Source organism: Lepisosteus oculatus, chromosome 21 (assembly GCF_040954835.1).
Source record: "Lepisosteus oculatus isolate fLepOcu1 chromosome 21, fLepOcu1.hap2, whole genome shotgun sequence".
Classification (NCBI taxonomy): domain Eukaryota; kingdom Metazoa; phylum Chordata; class Actinopteri; order Semionotiformes; family Lepisosteidae; genus Lepisosteus; species Lepisosteus oculatus.
This window is the reverse complement of record NC_090716.1, coordinates 12,690,678-12,712,806: the sequence shown is the minus strand read 5'-3', so window position 1 is coordinate 12,712,806 and position 22,129 is coordinate 12,690,678. Positions and strand designations below refer to the sequence as shown.

The 22,129-nt window shown below is 40.0% G+C and overlaps 2 protein-coding genes across 3 annotated transcripts in view; one reads left to right on the top strand and one right to left on the bottom strand.

Annotated features, from left to right (window-relative positions):
* Positions 1–9,400, top strand: part of LOC102689028 (USP6 N-terminal-like protein) — a 46,514-nt gene extending 37,114 nt beyond the window's left edge. For both annotated transcript variants that reach the window (XM_015338314.2, XM_015338313.2), the window contains exons 8-14: positions 203–251; positions 1,116–1,236; positions 1,479–1,573; positions 1,844–1,909; positions 4,500–4,599; positions 4,785–4,937; positions 5,258–9,400. In XM_015338314.2, the coding sequence (XP_015193800.2) occupies positions 203–251; positions 1,116–1,236; positions 1,479–1,573; positions 1,844–1,909; positions 4,500–4,599; positions 4,785–4,937; positions 5,258–6,819 (2,146 nt within the window). In that variant the 3' untranslated portion in view covers positions 6,820–9,400. The remainder of the gene's footprint in view (positions 1–202; positions 252–1,115; positions 1,237–1,478; positions 1,574–1,843; positions 1,910–4,499; positions 4,600–4,784; positions 4,938–5,257) is intronic.
* Positions 9,401–10,478: 1,078 nt separating this feature from the next.
* uevld (UEV and lactate/malate dehyrogenase domains) lies at positions 10,479–20,415 on the bottom strand. The gene is made up of 12 exons (XM_015338316.2): positions 20,257–20,415; positions 19,747–19,831; positions 19,425–19,490; positions 18,340–18,503; positions 17,250–17,385; positions 16,896–17,026; positions 16,697–16,802; positions 15,861–16,031; positions 13,887–14,060; positions 13,532–13,619; positions 12,820–12,943; positions 10,479–11,816 (listed from the first exon to the last, which is right to left on the bottom strand). The coding sequence occupies exons 1-12, from the start codon at positions 20,296–20,298 to the stop codon at positions 11,652–11,654; spliced, it is 1,452 nt and encodes a 483-aa protein (XP_015193802.1). The 5' UTR covers positions 20,299–20,415; the 3' UTR covers positions 10,479–11,651.
* Positions 20,416–22,129: the final 1,714 nt, after the last annotated feature.

Sequence of the window (22,129 nt, the reverse complement as noted above, 5' to 3'; positions counted from 1 at the left end):
TAATACATTAGAAGAGTATTAACTACTGGCTTATGTATTTATAAACTGTTACTTTGCAACCCCTTAACTAATGTCTGATTCTGAGGGATAAACCCTGCTTGTATTTCCCTGGGCCAAGATGAATCAGAAGCAGGGAATGTTCCTTGTTCATTGGAGTGAGACAGAGATGTGCTGTATGTTCACGAAACCATTCTGTTCACAGGCAGCAGGCCCTGTTCCACGTGTTGGCAGCCTACTCCGTTTATAACACGGTGAGTTTAAAACACACCATCGCAGTTTTGTCATGGAATAACTTCAACTGTAAAAACAAGAGTCCCTCGGTTACCTCAGTGTGTTGTGTCGACTCAGGTCGTGAACACCCATTTCACATGCAGATCAAACGCTTTCTGCCAGGGACCTGGGGTGATGAGCACTCTGTGACATAAACAGGAGGAATTGACTGGGTTGGCTAAATTCACCACTGGCCCCCTGTTGAGCTGGTGGCGATAGAGGTCAAACCAGAGATTGTTTGCCCAGAGAAAAGCAGTGTGGAGAAAATGTATTAAAGGAGAAAAAAAACAGTTTTACTTCTGCGAATATAAGTGTCTGTTTCAAGTTCAAATTTATTGTCTTTATACTCATATACAGGTATATGGTATAACTAAAAGCTATTTAGCTAGCTCTCGGACATAAGTAGTACAAAGAATAAAGAACAACTACAATACAATTGTATAACATATATTTGAGATGGTGCTCACTGAGACAATGAGACGGTGTACTTCTCTCTCTTGCACTTTGGGCAATGGTTTTATTTGGTTATTTAGTTTTAGCTTAGAATGTGGTGAAGAATGACAGCATTGCTTAATCAAAGAACTGTTTTTTTTCTTTGTGAAAAATAAGTACAATAATAAACTGTGGCACTTGACAATGTCTAGGTTATATTGAGATGAAACAAGGTTAGGTTTCATTTTTTTGTCTGATATATGTTTTTAATATAGTAGATTCTTTAAGTTGTTTTTATTCTTATAAATAATGCTGCTACCAACTGATAGCCCAGCAGTTGGAAAGCATGTTTTTGTTCAGGTGTAGTTCAGAGCACTGAGGGGCTCTCTGATGTGAGCTGTGTCTGTTTGCAGGAGGTGAGCTACTGTCAAGGCATGAGTCAGATAGCAGCCATCTTACTGATGTATATGAACGAGGAGGACGCCTTCTGGGCCCTGTCACAGCTGCTGACAAACCAGAAGCATGCAATGCATGGTAAGAGTTTGAAATGGTGAACTTCTCAAGTGTATGTATACTGTACTGTATGTCTTCATTCTTAAGTAACAAGGACACCAAGACTGTTTTGTTGCCCCTAATAAATATCTTAATATTGCTTTATATTATAGGGATTACAGTTGAATTTGCATGTTCCTAAATCACGTTTTACTTTTAGAAGGATAATAGTTTTCTAAATCTTTTGTTTTTAATCCTCGTTACTTGGTTTTCTCACTTCAAAGGGTTCTTTATCCCAGGATTTCCCAAACTTCAGAGGTTTCAGGTGCACCATGATCAGATATTATCTAAGCTGATTCCAAAGCTGAAGAAACACTTGGTGAGTTTATTCTTCTATTGTGCGACTGAACAGTGATTTTAGGTTTTATTTTAAATGGGGAAAAAAATACCTCAGGTTTCAGGCCGATAACACTGAAGGAAAGAATGTCCCTGCTTAAAATGACTGATCGATTTACAGATAAGATTCTGACAGTGTGACAGAAGATCAAGTTTTTCAGTAGTTCTGAGACAGTTTGTAATTGTGCTACTTATAGAATTTTTACAGTGCTGTTGGCATCACATTTCACCACACCTCTATGTCTTAATTCAGGACAAGGAGCAGATGTCAACAGGGATTTACACAACCAAGTGGTTTCTTCAGTGCTTCATTGACAGGGTGAGATTCACATCTAATTTGATTACAGAGACCCAATCCATGCAATATGAGTTTGTATTATTACAGTTTTGTGTCTTAATAGTTTTGTTGTCTATGCTACCATGCATTTTACATATATAAGGATTAAATACAGTACAATAACATAAGCATGCATTTAAGCTGGTAAAATAATGGACTGTGGTATCTGTGTATGTATACCTGAAGAAGTAAAAGAGGGAAATGCTGGACAAGACAGAATTATTTTTTCATTAGCTAACTGCTAATTGGAATTACCCTGTGTAGGAAAATGAATCTGTGTTTTCTAAGAAAAGCCATGCATCTTAAGCCTACAGTATGTGCTGCCAGAGGGGTCGGTGCTCTTTGCAGAAGCTCAGTACTGAGAGGTGTGAAACTCTCAGCAAAACGTTGCTGGTCTTTCAATACAGACTTCACCTGAGATCAAACAAAATACCTGTCTCAAAAATGTAATCAACAGCAGTGCACAGGAAGCTCAAAACTGCCATCAGTGCCCTCCATGTGCTGTGAAGAGAATGCCAACGCGTCTCACCTAACCACAGCAGTCCCTGTGTAACAGATGAGAGGTGATGTTTGTTAGAGAAAGCTCATGTAGCACTCACTCACACATGGCATACTAAAGCAGCAACATGTTCTCATGATGTCAGGGTGGGAACAGGGCTCTGGAGAGGCAGGAATTTCCCAGGAGCCCTAGTCTGTACAAAAACCACAATGGTGATATCGTACTTGGCAGCAACTAACAACAGAGGCTGTTAAAACATAATAAGCATTTTTTGTCATTGAGATGCTGTCTTTACCTTCAACAATGCTTTATTAGGAGATACATTTCTTTTAAGCATTAGATTCCTTTAATGTGACGCATACTTCTTTGGGGAATTCCTTAAGATTCTCTGAAGAATTTCCCAAGTTGCATCCTCACTGATGCCCTCAGGCTTTCCAGCCTCTTTGACAAACATATTAAAAACTCCAGAAACACCCCGAAGTGCAAAATACTGTAGGAGCTGTAATGAAGTTATTGTTGTAGGGATTATTTTTATTGATAAAGAATGTGAACAAAAACTCTTTAACTGAAACATTTTCTTTCCTCAGAAATCAAGAGCAGAAAATTCTGTGAATTTATATTGTTTGTTCTTGTCTTTGTTGGCTGATGTAGATGCTAAACCATTGCATCACGTGTTGACCACAGGCTAAAATAATTAATGTGTCAGATGTTTGTGGTGTTTTACACCAGTAAAAAAAATAGCAAAGTTAATTTAAAGAGAAATGCATACAATGATTATTTTGCCCATCCTGTGCTCTGACTTTAGAATTAGATACTTTCAATACTGGCGTTACATAAAATGTGAGTGAACAGAATTCAGAGCTGGTTTGGTTCTTGTTCTTGTACTTCAGTACAAGAACAGTGTATATTCTATGTTCTTGTACTTCAGTATATAGTACTAGACTCATGAGTGGAATGCATGTCATAGGATCTGCTGTACAGCAGAAATCTCAAGCCCTTGGCCTGAAGAACCACAATCCAAGAGATTTTGTAGTTCACCATTAAATCACCAATGTCTATACGGTGATTTAATGGTGAGATATGTATAATTCTATGATGGTAAGCTTAACAGATGTTTTATTAAATTAAGTAATTAAGAGAAAATTGTGGACTAAACTCTTTCTCTTCTGCCCTCAGTGACTAGAGTAGATTTCATTTGAACACATTACTTGTTTTATTTCATCGAAATCTTACAGGTGCTGCCCACCTTTAAAAACTATAAGAGCTATAAGAGCACCTGGACTAGGGCTCTGCAGGACCAGGGTTGAACACCCCTGATGTACAGGATGCCCTGTTTAGGTCCCCATACTCAGGGGGACTGCAGTCTTCTGGTGTTTGAATGAACTGCTGGATGATTAGAGAGGTTACCATGGTTGCTCCTTGGTTTTCTAGCATAGTTACATTAAATCCAGTGGTTTTGGTGGTGGAGGCAAAGAAGAGCTGTTGTCAGCATCCAGAGACCTTTCCAGTTTTCTGGGCTTGAAGTGCAGAGGGCTTTGCATGACTACATGGTGGCTCTGTCCAATATTAAGTAGAGGGGTATAGATAAGGCACAGGAGTCGAATCTTTATTCCTCTAAACAACCTTTTCTCTACAGGAAATTTTAAATGGCTAATAGAGTTTTAAGAGAATCAATTGCACTACGATGAGGTTGGCAATAAACAGAAAAAAATTCAGTGACTTCAGTTACAAAGTTGCAATCTAGGGGTTACAGTTGGCAGAGATACTGAAGCTTGAATAAAAAGTATCCCAAACATTTTTTTTTTCTGTATGACTGTGCTTGTGAGCATGTGGGATATCCAGCCACTGTGCTCAAGCATCAAGTGAATTGCAGTCAATATATTTGCCGACTGAAGTTCAAACAAATAGAAAGTTTGAGTTTATAGCACCACTTTGCCTAAGACACAGACTATGCTGTCATTTTGCAGAAAGACTGCTCATTGCATATTGTTAGTTTTCTTCTCAACACATACCACATTTTCCATCTACTGGAAGCTTAATCCTTAACCAAGTATCATTTTTCTTTTACAACAGACACCATTCACCCTGACTCTGCGCTTATGGGATATCTATATCCTGGAAGGGGAGAAAATCCTGACTGCCATGGCCTACACCATTCTCAAACTGCACAAGAGTGAGTACCACACCAGCCCCTTGGCCTCACTTCAACAAGTTTAATCTCAATAATCTCAAAGTACCTTGACGCGAAACTCAATATCCGGCCTTTAAAAAACTGCAGTTTTAAAAGTAGAGAACACTTTTGTAAATAAATGGGAAAAATACTTCAATTTGGTATATTTTTCATTTGTTATTTTTCAGAACGTTTACTCAAAATGTCGCTAGAAGATCTTCGGGAGTTTCTACAGGAGAAGATCGCAGGATCTTTCAGCTTAAATGACGACTCAGTCATTGAGCAGCTCCAAGCATCCATGTTAGAACTACGCAAAATGAAGCTTGATCTTCCTCCTCCAGGTTCTGCCACAGTTATTGAGTTTAATTATTACTGTTTCTAAATAGATGTAAGACAGTAGCATTTTTAAGTTGGTTTGAATGTCTAATGGTGTCTACGTTCTAAGAAAGTTTGTAATAGGCTGTTCAGAGACAACTCACCCCTGTATATGCAGAAGCATTATCTCAGGGGGAGATTTGACATTAAATAATGGATTTAAAACATGAAAATGCAACAACTATAAGAATATAGCTGCAAAATTATTTTAGAAATGCGACCTGCAGTTACAATTAGAAAAAGGTTTGAGGTGCTCTGTATTTACCAATGTGTCTTTTGTTTCTAGCTAAACCTGAAGAGTTTCCAAAGAATCCCCTTGGCCAGGAACTGCCAGTTTTGCTTGTACCAGTAAAACCCTGCCAAGCTGCCAATGACAAAAGCAAAACTGTACCAGGGACAGTAGACCTTAGAACTGACAGAGAGCAGGAGACAGTTCTGCCAGATAAAAGCCCTTCTCCACTCCATGAACGGGACCCAAAAACACCTAATGGGGAAAATGTGACATTGCCCTCTCCCAGTCCTGTCATGGTGCACAGTCATGAAGTAAAAACCCCAGTCAGGAGCTGGCCCCACACCCCAGAAGACAGAGGTCCTTCCGGAATCCAAATACCAGTCAACACCATACCTCAGACTGCGGATAGAATTCCAGGGGGAAAGGACACAAGTTCGGATAACAGAGCAGATCTCCCTGGCCCGCACGGAGGTGTTGTTTCCAGACGGCAGCTGGAGGCGAAAGGAGCTCTCCCGGCGGCAGGCGCAGGTGGCTCGGTGGGAGACGAGAAGGAGGAGGACCAGGCAGCCGACGGTGAACCGCAAGGGGAGCCCAGTGAGTGGCCGCCGCCGTATGAACCCCCCGAAACGGCTGGAGACCCCGTCGCGTTGCCTGTGCAGCTCCTGGAAGAACATCTGCCGCTTCCTCCCCCTCCTCCTCCCCTGCCTCAGTTTTGCGCAGACCCCCCAGACGTGCAGCCTGGACGACGCTCTTGCGCGACCCCCTCCGTGGAGGCAGAGGTACCTCAAGCCGAGATGCCTTGCCCAGGCGTCCCGCCGAAGCCTCCAGACCTCGCTCCCCTCCTGATATCTGAGGACCCCTCATGTGCCGACGTGGACGCCACAGGATTCCCGGGCAGCCTCGGAGTGCCTGGTCACTCCGGGGAAAGGAGGTCGTCGAACACGTCGCACTACGATAACATGGAAGAGGGAGCAGAGGATCCGTATCCGCATGTGTTGCCGGACTCGGCGGCTGCGCTGACACCGCCTGAGCCTCCAGAGGGGAGTTCAAGCCTTCCAGTACCTCCCGAGTCCAACGATCCCATGATGTTTCCTCCCCCACCCCCACCCGTGGCCTTCTTCCCTCCAAAGCAGGCTGCCCTGCCTCCTTCCGCCAACTCAGACTCTCCTTCCCTGGCGGTTCTCGGGCCGGATGATCCAAACCGACAGGGCGCTGGCGATCCTCTGGATCTGCCCGCCCCGCCGTTCCGTGAGAGACTACGCCCATTTCAGCCGCCCCAGGGCACTCCCCCAGGATGGGGAGATCCTGGCACGGGCCACAGTCTGGGGAAACAAATGGGACCCTCCAGGCCCATCCAGGATAACCGCCAGCTCCCCGAGAGCTGCATGGAGGCTGGAACCCTCTTTATTGTGGAAGAAGGAGAGGCAAAGGACTTCCAGTGCGCTTCTTCTAATGTGCTCCCGAGACCGACGCCTTCCGCAATAACAGCTCCAAAACGTTCTCCACACGCTCTGGCAAAGAGAGGACCTCCGGGCGTCCCTGTGACACATTCCGACTCTGATTTTTACCGGACACATGCTCCTGGTCACCAAGTTCCAAAATCAGTGACGTTTTAAATCTGTATTTCGGTTACTTTGGACTGGATGGGGATCCTTTTCTTATGTTTCAACAAGTATCTTAGCAATTTACAGCAAAGTTGCTGTCATGTAAATTCTTGGAGTTCATTGAGAGTGAAAAACAATTTCTTTTAATTTCACCATTTTCAAGCAAGAACCTTTCTTAATGCCTTTTCAGTTTTTTTTAAAACATTGATTTTAATTTTTTATAGTGGTTAGTTTAAGCATCTTTCACAATTGAGAAATACAAAGACCATGCATTTTCAAAAAAGCATTAGTTTTGAAAAGGAATGAGTTCAGGACACTTGGATCTTAAAGCAATTTCTATTTGAAATATGGTTGAGTGCAGGGCAGATATTTAAAGTTAATTCCATTCTTATTTGAAGGATTATTATTATTATTATTATTATTATTATTATTATTATTATAATAACATCCAAAGTAGAATTTGGTATTTTATTTAGCCATCTATGTCTTAGATTCTAATTCTTCTAAGCAGTACTATACAAAGAACAGAAAATTCCTTCTAGTTAGAAATATATTCTTAGTTTTAAATTATGGTACGAAAGAATGTCAGGAAAACTGGTGCTTTTTTGTAAGTATTTTTCTTTTTTCAAACAATTTTAAATTCTTGAAAAAATCCAAGTTGGTCATTGAAATACACTGTTCCAGCTGTATCAGTTGGAGGTGAAGCAGTAATCCTAATACTACACGTAGTTTTTCAATTTTGTGATACGTGTTATTTCTATATTCAGTTTTTTCTGAGCACACCAAGCTGGCCTAAGCCTAACAGGCACAATTCTTCTGAGTAATAATGGTGAGCAGGCTCACAGTATTTCAAAGAGCAATATGAGTGACCAATATCCATTTTGCTGCATAACATTTTGGAACTACAAATAATGATAGTTTAGAAAACTCCCACTGTGGTACTGTGCTTTGTATTGCTCCTGTAAATACTGTACGTATTAAAGCATTTACTATTCATGTTTTTAGGGGCCATGGCTTGAGAAATTTAAACAGGAAACCTATTACATGGAGAGTGTGCTTTGACTAAGACTCCATTAATTTAATGTATTGAGAAGCATTTTTTTTCCAGTTACATTGACAATTTTTAAGGTGAATTCTCTTTAAATATCGAAACACAAATAACTTTGCAGTATTAAATGCCAGTTCATTTCATATTTGTTATAGAAATGAAATGGATTTTTTGTAGGAATAATGTAGATATTTTCTATGTGTAAAGTGAGAATATAATTTGTATAAAAGAATCCGCAACAATGATACAAAAAATACATATTTGATTAGCAAGACGTGAAATATTGTTAGGAACTTTAGATAAAAACAAGTGTTCATGTTCCACAAGGTGCTTTATAAGGACTTGCAAGCGTGTGGGATGAATTCCAAGCTCTTACATCAAGTTACAGAAATACCACCTCCTCCAGGCCAGCTCACTGGACAGCAATCTGTGATGAGCTGTGTGGGTCACAACAGGTCCCCTCTTTTAGCAGGACAGCGAAACGCCCTTACTTCAGTGTTTATCACTGCAGTTACGATTAACATCTTCTACACGTGGACCTGGAAATGCACAAATACCATTGTTTAAATCCAGATGGTTTTTTGTCCTTTTAACATTTTTGCAAATTGCCTTTTTGTGCTTGATAGAGTAAAGAAACTTTTTAAGAGACTTTATACACTTGGACACTTGGCCTCCGGTTGCAGATGAAAAAGGCTTTAAGAGTGTTTGCCTAAGTACTGTTAGGATGCAGAAGTTTCACAGTTTGCATTTGTAAAAAACAAATACAATATTCATGATCATTTATAAAAGTGGTTCTGTACATAAGAGTAATGTAAAAAAAAAGCTAATTGCTTTAGCCTTGCAAATAGAGCCCTGCATAGAAATTCTGTTGCCTTTTAATTCTACTATTTATAACTCAATATTACCACCTAGTGGAACAAAATTGTTTTGCACATAGGTTTGCTTTAAACGATGGTATTATTTTTTTAAACAATATAGTATGCGAGAAATGTTTTGTACAAATGGTCAACTCGGATGTGGCCTTTCACGAAATTATTGCCAGTGTGTTCTGTTTTCAGTTGAACGGTGTCTTATGTGAAAACTGCCTAGTATCCGTCCTTCTGAAGCACACATCTCCCATCTCCCCCTTCTCACCCCAGAAGAAAAAATGCAGTTACACTGCACAGCAGCTCAGGAATAATAACAGCTTTTTAACGGTTATTTACCAAGTCTACAAAAGTGCTCTAGAGATTTTCAAGGAATCAGTTCTGGGGCAGGGGTTACTTCCAGTCACGAAAGGACAGTAATGGCTTTCAGAAATTATTTTTCTTTCAAAAGTTTGCACTTTTGTTTGTATTATAAGCGAAAACAAAAACTGAAAAGAGCTTCCTTCATGTCCATTTTTATTAACGTTTTTTTAATAGTGTTTGTACATTCCTTTTTTAAGGAGTTGAAAGGGCTCCAACCAAAAGGTTTTGGTTTTATTGCATTCTGTAACATGTACATATTGTCAAGATGGTGTGGCTGTTAACGTTTGAGAACCAGAAAATATATTTAAAAAAATTTCTCATGTCTGGCTGGACTGTTTTTCTTGAGTGGGTAGAATTAACAGCGAGTCAATGAGTCTGACAATACTATACATGCACAGATGTCCAGACAATAGTGGCACTAACATTAGGAAAAAGTCTTATCTAAAATCATTGATATTCCTAGCAAAGTGCGAATGGGGACAATGCTTTCTGGTGACATTCAAGGCAGCAGACCCCCCTACATAGTTCTGATCATGTCTATCTGCTGCAGGATTGCAGTCAATTCTTGAGACAGTCTGTTGTATGACAGGGCCTTGGCAAGAGGTATACTGGTACCGTCTACTGCACAGATTCACTGCTTGCATGTACATTTTACACCCCCTAAAAGTCAACTTCCCTCTGACATGTAGCTGGCCAATTGTCAGAGCTCATATCGAAGCCATTAAAATATTTGATGTGAAGATATACTGCATTTATATTAGTTTACAGCTGGTTTCCGATGCCCATGTATTGAAATTGTATTGTATTGGTATACTATGTCAAACATAAAGAGTGCTTATGACATACAGAGGTGCCTTTGTGAGAGAGCCACCTGCTAATGGAGAACATCTGTGGACTGAGGCACACCTGGTGTGATCGAGCAATTAGCACTCAGAGGGAGTGTAATTCCACATGAGGGAAAGGAGCTGGTGTGAGGTGCCCTGTGTGGAATTAGTCATGTCTTTGGGCTAATTAAGTGGGTTCTAAGAATAGCTAGGAAGAAGTCGGAGTTTGTGTCTAAGCTCCAGACTGTTAGAAGAGGGAGAATGAGAGTTGTACTCCAGTGTGGTCTTATTAGTAATGGCTGGAGCTGGATGGCAAACCCATGAGACTTGGGTGTGGACAGGTAGCTGAGGTTGCTGTGACAGAGGTCAAATTCAAATATACCCTGTATCTTTACATGTTGTCACATTAGTGCTTACTGTATGTTTTAAAATGGGTTTAGTCTGGATTACAAACATGTAAATGTGAAATATCAGTGCTCAATTCAAGCAAGCAGAGATTTCTGATATTCCCATTATTTTACACCCTGCTTACTTTCCTTCATCTGTAAGATCTACACATGGTCACAAACGTTTTCCAGCATATATTTTTAATAGCTGTGCAAAGGGTTATTGTAAAGAAACTGAAAAAACACAAAAATGCACAGATAAAGGACAAAAACCGGTACTGTGTTACTTGTGTGGTTGAATTGATAGCAATCCATAAAGTTCTTCCTAAAATAAATCTTAGTTCTGCCATGTATACAAAATCAAGTTTAAGACATGTCGCATGATGGTGTGTATTAAACAAAAATTAAACATAATAGAGGTCATTTAGTCACAAAAAAATCATCATAATCAAAATAATCTGAAGAACAGGAATGTAGTCTACTGTCATAATGATATGAACCATGATGGTATATTGCACTAGTAAGTAAACATTGATGGAAACAATATTTGACCAATACAGTATTTGAAAAAGCTACACTTGACACTCAAAACTACTTTTAAACAGACTACAAAAACAACATGTGGAGAGCCCTGTATGCACAGGCATACTGAAATAAGACAACAGTGCAGCTGGTAAAACTTCAATCTACAACAAAAATTTCTTCCATGTTCAATATCCTCTGTAAAATGTAACACATACTGTACAAAGATTATCCCAGTTTGTGATTCATGACATCTTGAGGCATCATGTCCCTATGATTTCAAGAGTTTTCAAGAATATCAACTGGATTTGGGGGGAATTTATTATTGCCATTATATACAAATCTGTTTATATACTTCTAATGTGTACTGGCATAAAATGTTTAGTGTACCTATATCTTAAAGTACAGGAGATAAATAACAAAATTGGTGTAAAAAAGAATCACTCTTTTTTTACAGTGACTGCTAATCTTTAGCCATAACAAATCATAACAAGCTATAACCCTTAGCAGACATTTTTCTGTTGGTTACACTGATCATCTTCTAAACAACACACTTGAGTACAGGTCATCAAAGAGGCCTATTTCTTTTCTGAGCTACTGATTAGTAAAGTATGGTTACCACATCCATTAGAAATTAAATTCTAAGAGACTTTTTCAGTACCACCAAAGTTCTTGTGTGTTGTAAACTAAAACATGCTGTTTTGGTTATCCTCTGTTACAATGGACACGCACAAGGCAAAGATTCAGATTAAAGTGCCAGAAGCTCAACACTGACATATCAGGTCGCGTCACCTTCAAGACAGGTGGTGTGGAAGCATGCAGTGCACCCTTGTCTTTATATCCGGAGCTGCTGAATGAAGTTCCTTAGCGATGTTGCGCTGTTCCTCAACTTCAAGTCCTCCTCCTGCCCCAGAGTCAGTTTTGAAATCCGTGCCACTCCCCCTGTGCCCAGCTCACAGGGCAGGCTGAGGAACACCTCTCCACAGACACCTCCCCATCCCTGCAACACAGTCCCAGCATGAGAGAGGACACTGGATTCTGCTCGAGTCAAGAGCACCCATTTCTTCACTGCCTAAGAGCGGTCATTTCCTAGAAGTCATCTGTAAAGGAAGCTTCTAGCTTGTATTGGAGTGACTTGCATCTCTGTATCAATACCATGAGGACAGAGCTGAAGTGAACTAATTAGTCACAGCTGTACAGAACTCACATGTGCTCCTGTTCATCTGATTTCACAACAGGCTGAGTTCCCTGGACACTCAGTTAGAAGGACCCATGAGGAAGATCTGTTTCTACTCCTTTCAAACATTCGTTTCCTCAGCTGTTGCCTTTTTGAGGGGGGTGATTTGCAATACATCTCTTGGCGTCCTGGCACCAGACTTGGATGACAAAATCCCAAACTAGCTTTTCAGCACCACCTTTTACAGATGGTCTGGGAGCTTATGTGCACCTTCCCTAAACTCACTGTATTAAATGTAGCTATTGTATCCTACAATGTCAGACTCGCAGCCAAACACTTTCCAAATGGGTGCGGCCGTGTTTGTCTGTGGGGGTCCAGAACCAGAGTTCTGTCGGTCTCTTACACATTCAGCTCACTCTCAGTGCTGGCTAAAACACTCTACATTGAACTTAGTGTCAAGTGTCAGATTTCCTAATACTTGTTTCACAAAAGCTCACAGGAACACGGGCCTGTGTTCTACTTGTGGGTGATGTACCATAGCTACAGTTATATAATCAATTTTTCTTACTTATGTACAAATCAAATTCATGTTCACCACCATAAACTGAAACCAATGCAGTGATAAACACTGATTACAATGATCCTGATTAAACGGATATTTTTCTAAGATATTGTAACTGCAACTTTTAGTGTGTCTTAACTTTTTTCAATCTTTTTTACCTCAATTTTACAGCTGTCACCAGTGCTCCTCCCTGATACAGAAAGCATCTATACCATTCTTTTCTGCTCTTCCCAAATGTCAAAAATAACTTTTACCGAGACTTACCTGTGCCAGCGTAGAGACAGAGTGTGTCTTCCTCTGATCAGCCAGGATGCTGTGGACAATGTCAGCCACTGAGAGTCCAACGGACAATGACCGCTGACCCCTCCCCTTGAGAATCTCGAATGCTCTAAAAACAAAAATCTGCATCTTCAGATCTGTCCCTTACATTCAGTCGCAGCATACTTTCACAAAGCAACTTATGTTTCTAAAAATACTTGTCATTGTAATAAAATCAGACTTGTCATCTTTTGTCCTTATTTACTGACTTAGATACTGTTGTAAATGTATTTTATTACTACAGTTTAAGCAGTCAACAAACATTTACATACAAGCCAAAATACACTATTTTTAGAAACACTGCTCTTATATCTGAATTTCACAAAATGTTTCTGGATATATAATGAAGAATGTTGTTTAAATGCAACCTTAATGCATCATTTATCTGTGTTACCTGTGATATTTTACATCCTTTATGTCTAGATTGGGGTACAGTGGGTACTAACACAATTATGACCTTTCCTATTTACACGTATCAACAGAAATACAGTACCTCCATGAGCAGAGACAGAGGAAAAGCCAACTCTTCCTTATCTCTGATTAAATTAGAAAATGAATGCATTATTTCATTCACTCATTTGGTGTAATTAAAAGATAACGCACTACTGTTGGTTTAACAATACAGTACAGTGCATTATATAACGGGTTGTCTGATTACCTGTCTGTAAGTGGTTTTGTAGAGGTGGGTCCTGGTGTTATTTCTGGCTGGCTGTCTGTTGCTGGTGCTGAAGAACTCCAGGCCGGCACTAAAAAATATATCACATTGCTGTTAACGCAATGGTCACAAATTGCCATGATTTAAACTGGACTCGAGTAGCTTCCCCAGAAATCTGGAGGAATTTCACAAAGAAAGTATCAAACAAGCTGTCTTCTTATTCCAGCTGTGGTAACAGACATTTTTATGCCGCAGGGAAGAACAACAGACCAAGTATTTTTCCCAAAGAAAAAACAACTGGATGACATCCCAAGCATTTTTTGTTTGATTTGGGGTGTACAATGCACGCCCGCTGTACCTTTGCTGTCGGAGAGCTCTCCGACGACCCAGGGCTGGGATCCAGCCGCCCGTGACAAGAGGACCGTGGAGACGATGTAGTTGAGGCGCTCCGAGTCCAGGTTGCAGCCTGTGCCGATGACACGAGACGGGGGCAGCCCGCTCTGCTTCCAGGCCACATGGGTCATGATGTCCACTGCAAGGAAGCACAAGGCCCGCAGGCCAGACCCAGCAATGGAAGGAAGAGCCAGTGCAGGAAACGGTGGCGCTGATTTTGCCAAAAAGTTGCAATTTGCCACCTCCTCTCATTGTGCTCTTTTCTTTCTTACTGTAAAGCACTTTGCGAAGTCACTTTTAAAGGTGCTGTATAAAATAGAAGTTAATTCTTATAATGTGAATAACTGACTAACATGTTGAAATGATTCCAGACCTCAGACCCCAGACCCCAGAACTGTTTCATTTCAGGTCAAACAGAATGAACCAACACCTTGCTTCCCAAAGCAAGCAGGTATGAAGAAGTTTTTTATTGGTTTGATTCGAAGACAGAGCTTTCCAACTGGAAAAGACTGTTTCATATGGATACACGAGTGGAACTGGAAAATTTTGCACTGAGTGAATAATACAAATCGAAGGAGCCTGTGCTTTGTTACATGTAACCTGTTTCTAATCAAGCTTTTTAAACAACACGTAGAAGGCATCTCAGATTGAGATACTGTGACAACTGGGAAAATGATGGCACATTTACCAGCGCTGGGCTGGTAGCTAAGTGGCAAAGCTTGACAATTTCCTGTCTCAGAATAGAATATTTTTATTAATGATAAACAGAACCGAAAACTGGTAAACTCTTCTCAAACACAATGTATTCTTTATTCTTTGTTCCTTGTGGAGAGCCTGCAGTGAAATGGCCCATATTAAAACTTGTGTTTCTTGCTGCTGAAGTTTCATAGAATCAGTAAATGCAAAACATCCTGCATAACACATTATTCAGCTAAATAATTGAATACAATTAATCATATATCAGCTTTTTCATGCAGTTTTCAAATCAATAGTTAGCAGAGGAAGGCTAGTTGGGTGACAAGATAGCCTATGCAAAGATAGATTACCAGGAATGTCTGCCACTATTACATGTGGCATGTATCCTTGGAATATACATCAATTTAAGAGTTTCACATACCTTTAAAAAATAGAAGCAGACAGTAAAATCATTTTGTCCATTTTGAGAGAATTTTTCAGAGAAAAAACATGCAGCTGAGAATTTACTTTGGATTTATTTCAAAGAACGTAGAAACACATTAACGTTAACTACTTTTTGAAGCATACAGCAGAGTCTGAGAGAGAATTTTTTGGTACTGTATAAAAGGATAATGTCTACATCTGCAATTTAAAAAATCCTGGACAATATTCAATGTCAGATGTCACACAAACTGTAGGAACCTCATCCACCACTTTTACACATATTTGGTAAAACTGAGTGACATTCTAAGTGATTTATGTTTTTTTTTCTTCAGATAACATCCATGCAAGTTTTAAATATGATGTAATGAGTCATTTTGGTATGAAAAGGCCCAGATCTTTTCAAACAGGTTTGAATTAAAGTTTAAAACAGCTACATTTGTTCTTAGTTTATTGATCTGGACGATGCCTCTGGGTACTGCCCTTGTTCACAAAGGCCAAGACAATCAGTCTATGAAGCGTCTTTGTTTCTTGGCTCTTCTAACCCAATAGATTTGCTGCGTACAGCTGTCCAAGATAACACCCTTAAAAAATCCCTAAAAAGTGCTCTACGCTGCAGTACTTTGGAATAAACAGCATATAGATTTCCATCAGCACAAACCAACTGGATATGCAAAAAAAAAAACAGAACACCCTTAATCCCATGATACTGGAAACTTTTCTGATCATGTGTTTCAAACAGAACCTCCACTGACCAGCTACAATTAATCGAGCGCTAGTCTAGTCTGACCTCTCCACGTCAACGTGCCGAATAAGGGTGTACCTGGCTGTGACGCGATGAGCAGCACCGCGCTGGGACTGCAGCGAGCCAGGCACGGGATTATCCCCTGGTAGAGATCCACGTTGGTCTGCACGACGCTCACGAAGGACTCGTCATCACTCCAGGCGTTGGACGTCACCACAACAACCTTAGAGTCTGCCGAGGCCGAGAGATCTAGGAAAGGAGAAATGCAGGGGGGGTTCAGCATTTCACTCTCACAGAGAGTATTTTAAACATTTTAATACATCTAGAGGATAGTATGGTGTGGATTTCTGTAGCGTTACAGTAATCCATAGCTTTACAAGGGCCTGTAAATGGTTTAATGAGGAGCAGAGCTGCTAGATGACCCTCTTTGAAATTATCTGTAATGAGTGATCTCTGCCGTCTGCTAAAGTTCAAAACTGCCTCACGGGGGTGTTTAGCTGCATCACTGCAGCAAACGTCCATATCCATTACAATGCAGCAAAATTCACAAAACAGGCTCAGGTTGAGTTAAGCAAAGCCATATGTCAGTACAACCATATGCCATTATAAAAGTGACTCGTACAGTAGGTCACGCATTCCATCGGAGTAAAGAGTACAACACAGAAAATTGCAGAGACTTACTTCGAACTCTCAATACCTTTGTTCACACTGTAGATAATAATAATTAGGTAGCCAATACAATATATTAAAGCAATAAGTGATTTTTCATAGCAGACCGACTGCACTGAAGCAAGAAAAACTTGGGAGGAACGCATACAAAATGTCTTCCACCACACTCCTATTGCAGTTTTTAGTGGTGTGGTAAGAGACTGAGAAGCTGAATGCAGGCCACAGTCAAGAAAAAGAAAGTGTACCTCTGGCAACCTCCACCTTGGGCAGGCTGAAGATCTCTAGATCCATAGTCCCTCCTTTCGACGAGTGCTCTGAGAAGTCAATGAGGACTATCTTATCCACACTGCCCTGCGAGATCACCAAGGAAAGAAACACCTTGATGACAAGCTTGATGACGAGACAATATTTTGTGCAGCCTTGCTAGAAGGAAAAAAGAAACACCTTGGCCAAGATACTCATCAAGCAAGCCACTCCTAAGTCTCCACCGCCAACCACAGTGACTTTGTTCACCGGCCGCTCAGGATAGACTCTTCCCACACTGGCAGGAGGACCGATGTTCATGGTGGACATTCCTGCCATGAAAAAGCAAGTTTGTCGTTTCTTAGTTTATAACACACGTACAGTATAAAGGACCTGTAGTACAACACTGGAAATGCTACAGAATCTGATCCTTCAAAATTACTTAGAAGGTAAAAACATAAGAAAAAAAAGATCTAAATCTTGTCTGAAAGTTTTAAAACAAAACATCTTTACAATAGCAGTCACAGCAAAGAAAAGCAAGACGCAGAAACGCACCCCCCGAGATTTTCTCCACGTAGGCCAGGAGCTCAGCAGGATCTTTCTCATCTGCAGATGGTTTAGTGCAAAGAGGAGGCTCTTCTTCAAACTTAGCAATCATCTCACTGAGGAGACCATTTACGGAAGATGCTGGCTGAAAAGATTAAAAATTAAAGAATCGACTTTTCACAAACCTGTCTCATGTCAAATGCACACATTTTGTCAGGGGAAAATCTGTTTTTCTGGGCACTTGCCGTTTTCTCTACATCAGCATTTTCAGTCACTGTATATGAAAAACTCTTTTTGTTGGCATGGATTCCTGTGTGTAGCTGTGTGTACATGAATTCTGTGTACAGGCCCTTCTGTGTTGCCCTGACACACCAACAAAGTGCTGAAACAAGAAAAGTGGAATACGTTTTTTCTCATTTTGTTTTCTGTGACTTTTACAGTAGGCAGGATGTTACAAGAGCCCACTGCAACAACAAGCTTAGAAACTCCAGACGTTGTCTGAGGAACACTGCACAGTGCTAATGAAACACACTCCTGTTTGTTTGAGGACATTGGAATACATAAGAAATACAATTACTTTGTTTGAAATTTTCTGAATAAAACCACTGCCATCGTCCCCAAATTCAAATCTTTTTTATAACCACAATCCTATTATTTCACCACTTACCAACAAGACGAGTTACTAATCTCACCCTGCCTGATGACCCACTGAACAATACAGAGAGAAGCCAAGAAGGAGTCGAGGCGATAAATCAACCACAGGCTATTTGCTCTCCAAAGCCAAAGGAAGAAGAGACACAAATGCTTCTTCTACCTTTGAAATGCCACGTAATAGGAACAAAGGCCATATTCAGAATGTATTTCTTACTGCTCTACATTTAGGACATGGCTTTGTACAAGGAAAACCAATCTCTCCACATTTTTAAAAAGAAAACGTTCAAAAGGTTGCTGACATTAGTAGTGCAGCACTGCCAAAGATGTCTTCAGTGGTTTGTCAGCTTAGAAACACTTGTGTGCAGCGTGCGCATATCAGCAAATTATCTTTAGATCATAACAGTATTTCTCTTTTAGTGAATAGACCACTGTTTCGGCTGCTTACATGGTCCCAGTTATGCAGGTAGGGCAGGTATATCCTGCCCCGGGCATCCACGTGTTTCCCGACTCGGATCATCATGCTGGGAGTCGGCCGCAGGAGGCATATGGGAGGAGTAAATGGGAAGGAGTCCAGCAGCCACAGCAGGATGGGAAGGTTGTATGACCGACCTGCAGAACCGAGCACGACGCAGAAAAAAAAAAACAGAAAAGACCCCTGACTGCATTTTATAGAAGCGCCCCCAATCACCTCCTGTTTAACCAATTTTTACCTCTATATCAAGGCAACTGAGCTTGAGCCCGCAATATTCCACTCTATTACAGTTAATGCTAATTTGTAACAGCAAATTATGTTATTAAACTGAACAATGGTTCAAACGGTTATTTCAAAGCCAGCAGTTGAGTTAGAGAATTTGATTAGCCTCAGTGGTTTGGAACTTTTGTAACTCAACAAGCAAATATCACAGTGGTCACTTGGACCAGGATTAAAAAATACTGCACTAAACAATCAGTATTCTAAATGAAAGAGATTTAGTCAGAGGACACATGATTTTCAAACTGTAGTCTAGTTAGTAATTAAATGTGGACCAGTGAATAAGTACGTAGGTTTTTACAATAACTTAGGTCTGGACAACAACATTTGTTTTTGTTTTTATTGGCTTAGCCGGGCAAATTTAACAACTTCTTCCAGCTTTTAAGGTGCTAATCCTTTAAAGAGACCTCAAAACCCTGCTGACATGCCTGCTTCATTTGGGCTTACTCTTGGGAAAATGACAAAGAATGTCACGTCATATTACAAACTTTCTGAGGTGAAGAGTACGCTAAGACCACTGTAGAGCTACAGCTACACAGTAATTGAGTGGAGTGTCCAGAAAAGCACTATATAATTGTAAGCAATTATTAATGATTAATTATTATTACTACATGAATTCTCTACCTTCTGGCACTGTGAGCTAATGCTAACCAATCAGCCAGTTCATGTGTACAATTAAACCCTTTTCAAGGACCTCAGCTGGGTAATATAATCCTCCCATTGAACATACAGATATGCTTTCCTGGTACTTGTTACGAATATGTGAAGTCCAACCATACCTTGATAGCTGACTGGAATATTCCCCACCAGCTTCAAAAGGTCCTTCTGGGAACTATCGCTAAAAGCTGAAAATTCAAAAGAGGATTTTAGCTCTATAAGTACAAAAACAATATATTCCATCAAGCAGTCCCCACTTCAATCAGAAAATGTAAACCATTGGTCTTATTCCTTCTAAAATTCTATACCATCAAAGATTTAACAAATATATGGTAAGCACCGTCTTAGGTCATACTGTAGGTTGCTATAGTTGCTTGACGTAAAAAATAGGACTTGTCTCGATGAAGTAAACACAAAATGAACAAGAAAGTTTGTCTCACTCACTGTACGTGTCTACCAATGGCTTAAATCCAGGGTTCACACGATGAACTTTCTGTAGTTCTTCAATGGCAACGTCTCTGAACTTGTACTAGTGGGAAGTAAGTTACATATATAAAATAATTTACCAGTTTAAGAAGTTAAGCTTTGGAAAATAAAGTCTAGATTTATCCTTTCAAGCATTCGATGTAATAAATACGATTACACAAGAAGAACCAAGATATTGCAAATGTAAAATATGTTTACAAATACATTATCTCCCTACTAAGTTTAGTAAATGAAACAACAGAGCTAAAAATTGAAATTATTTTAACTCTATACACAAATGATTTACAGTATGTTTCATTTGGATAGGGTTAAAAGAAAACACGTGCTTTTTCAAGCATGTCATTTTCAGTAACTGAAGAACAGCAAATCTTGTTATACCAGTAGCTAAACCACATATTTAATCATCTTCAGTTATTGTGCTTAAAACAGAAACAAAAATACATCACATCAACGTGTGAAAGTACAAACCTTTCCTAATGTCTTTCGTATTGACTCTTGACTTAAATCCATTGTTGAACATCCGCTGGAAGTGTGTTTTTAAATAAATTATAAACGACAAGAATGCAAGGTTACTACCTGCACCCTCTCTAGGAAGCTATTAAACTTAACACAAACTTCCGTGAATGGGTTTTCCCAAACGTCAGCTATGGAAAGCCAGAGAGGGCTGGCTATTCTCACTACGGACAACGCGAATTCAGGTTCATCTCAGAAATCCTAACGCATAGTTGAAGTATTGCAGAACATGTAATGCTGTTAAAACAGGAAGAAATTATCTCGCCAGTTTATACTGTATCTTGATCAAGGTATCAGGAATGTTTAATATAGCACAACATGGGAAAAACTTTAAAATTAATTTACTCCTACTGCTGTTTCTCCACCATGAAAATAAACGCCGAAGTTAACTTCTGATAACCTCTTGTTTGATTAAATCATGGGGCAGACTCCAGACTTGAAGTAATCCAACAGTCTGCTGCACTTTCTTGGAAGGATGTCATCTATACTCTGCACCGTCAGAAATCCATCACAATCTGGAACTTTCAACTTTCAACTTTTTTTATTCATTACTTACAAACGTACTTGTAAAGATAATTAAAAAATGAAACACGTTTCTTAAAATGGCTACGGCCAACAAAACTACCTTGTTAAATACCTTGTTACCTGTGCAGTCGGGATATTTAACATAGCTAAGTGACTGTTTCCTGTATGAAACTACAGGATTCATGTAATAATAATGCGGTATGGGCAGAGCGAGATGTGTGTATGCATTCCATACTGCATAGTGCTCACACCTGAAGAAGGCTCCACGGCCGAAACGTTGTTTCCTTTCTTCGCTTTCAGCACGGAATGAACCCGCTACCTGTTCCTTTGCAACCTACCAACCTGATCTACAGTATGCATTGTTGCATGTCTGGTACTATTGTTTTAAATGCATCTTTATTTATCTTACTTGTTTGTGTAGTTTTCTTATAGTGATGCCAACGGCAAATTTCCACCCTTTTGGATGGCCAATAATGTCATGTCTTTTAAAACAATATGACCTCTACAGTGCAGGTCATATACAGTATATACTGCATATTCCAGCATGGGAAAATGCTCCTGCTCTCTTACTCTAACCAAAATGAGAAAGGACTAGTACAGTAAATTGTGATCCTTACCAGGACATCTGCAATTGAAATGTATGGATCTTAATATTTAGATGCAGATGTGCATGGAAATATTCAAAAAGCTTTATTCGTGTGTTTACCTGTATAACTGGCAGTGGGAGATTTTCATGTAGAGATATGTCAGTGCTATCCATGGTCCAAGATGGCAGCTCAGGACCAATGAGCTACTGTGGTTCTTTCCTTGTAGACTCAAGGCCACCCAGACCTCAGCAGATACCATACTCCCACTGGGAGAACCCCAATCACATTGTCCAGTCTCAGACTGGCATCCATTCAGGGAACATCACCTGGTGAGCCGATTCATGAAGCACATGTATGATATACCATTTTGATTTAAAAAAAAACTAAAGATTAAAAATGGAGTGCTGACAAAGATGTGCTGCTGCCTTTTGTTTTCTGAAACACACGCGTTGCCATTTGTGAACAGGGCTGGGAATAGTTTGTCAAACAGTAGCCTATCCTCCAGAGTTGGCTTAAAGAAATTACAATGCTCTTCAATATATGAAGCCTTACCTCCATTGGAAAACACACAGAAGATAGAAAGATTGAAGATGTCCACCAAGGCCTGGTGCAACAGGCAGTCTCATTTGACTTAGTGTATCTGGCATAGAGAATTTGAAGTTGTGGACCAAGTGCTTTCAATTAGGGTTAATTATAACCCAGTGTACTGGGTCAGT

Excerpts from the sequence above, each read along its gene's own strand:
- uevld (XM_015338316.2), bottom strand. The coding sequence starts at position 20,298 with ATGGATTTAAGTCAAGAGTCAATACGAAAGACATTAGGAAAG. Across the intron at positions 16,803-16,895 it reads TGATGAGTATCTTGGCCAAG|GGCAGTGTGGATAAGATAGT; the intron begins GTGTTTCTTTTT and ends GTGATCTCGCAG. Across the intron at positions 14,061-15,860 it reads GCTCATCGCGTCACAGCCAG|TGGACATCATGACCCATGTG; the intron begins GTACACCCTTAT and ends GCTTCCTTGCAG.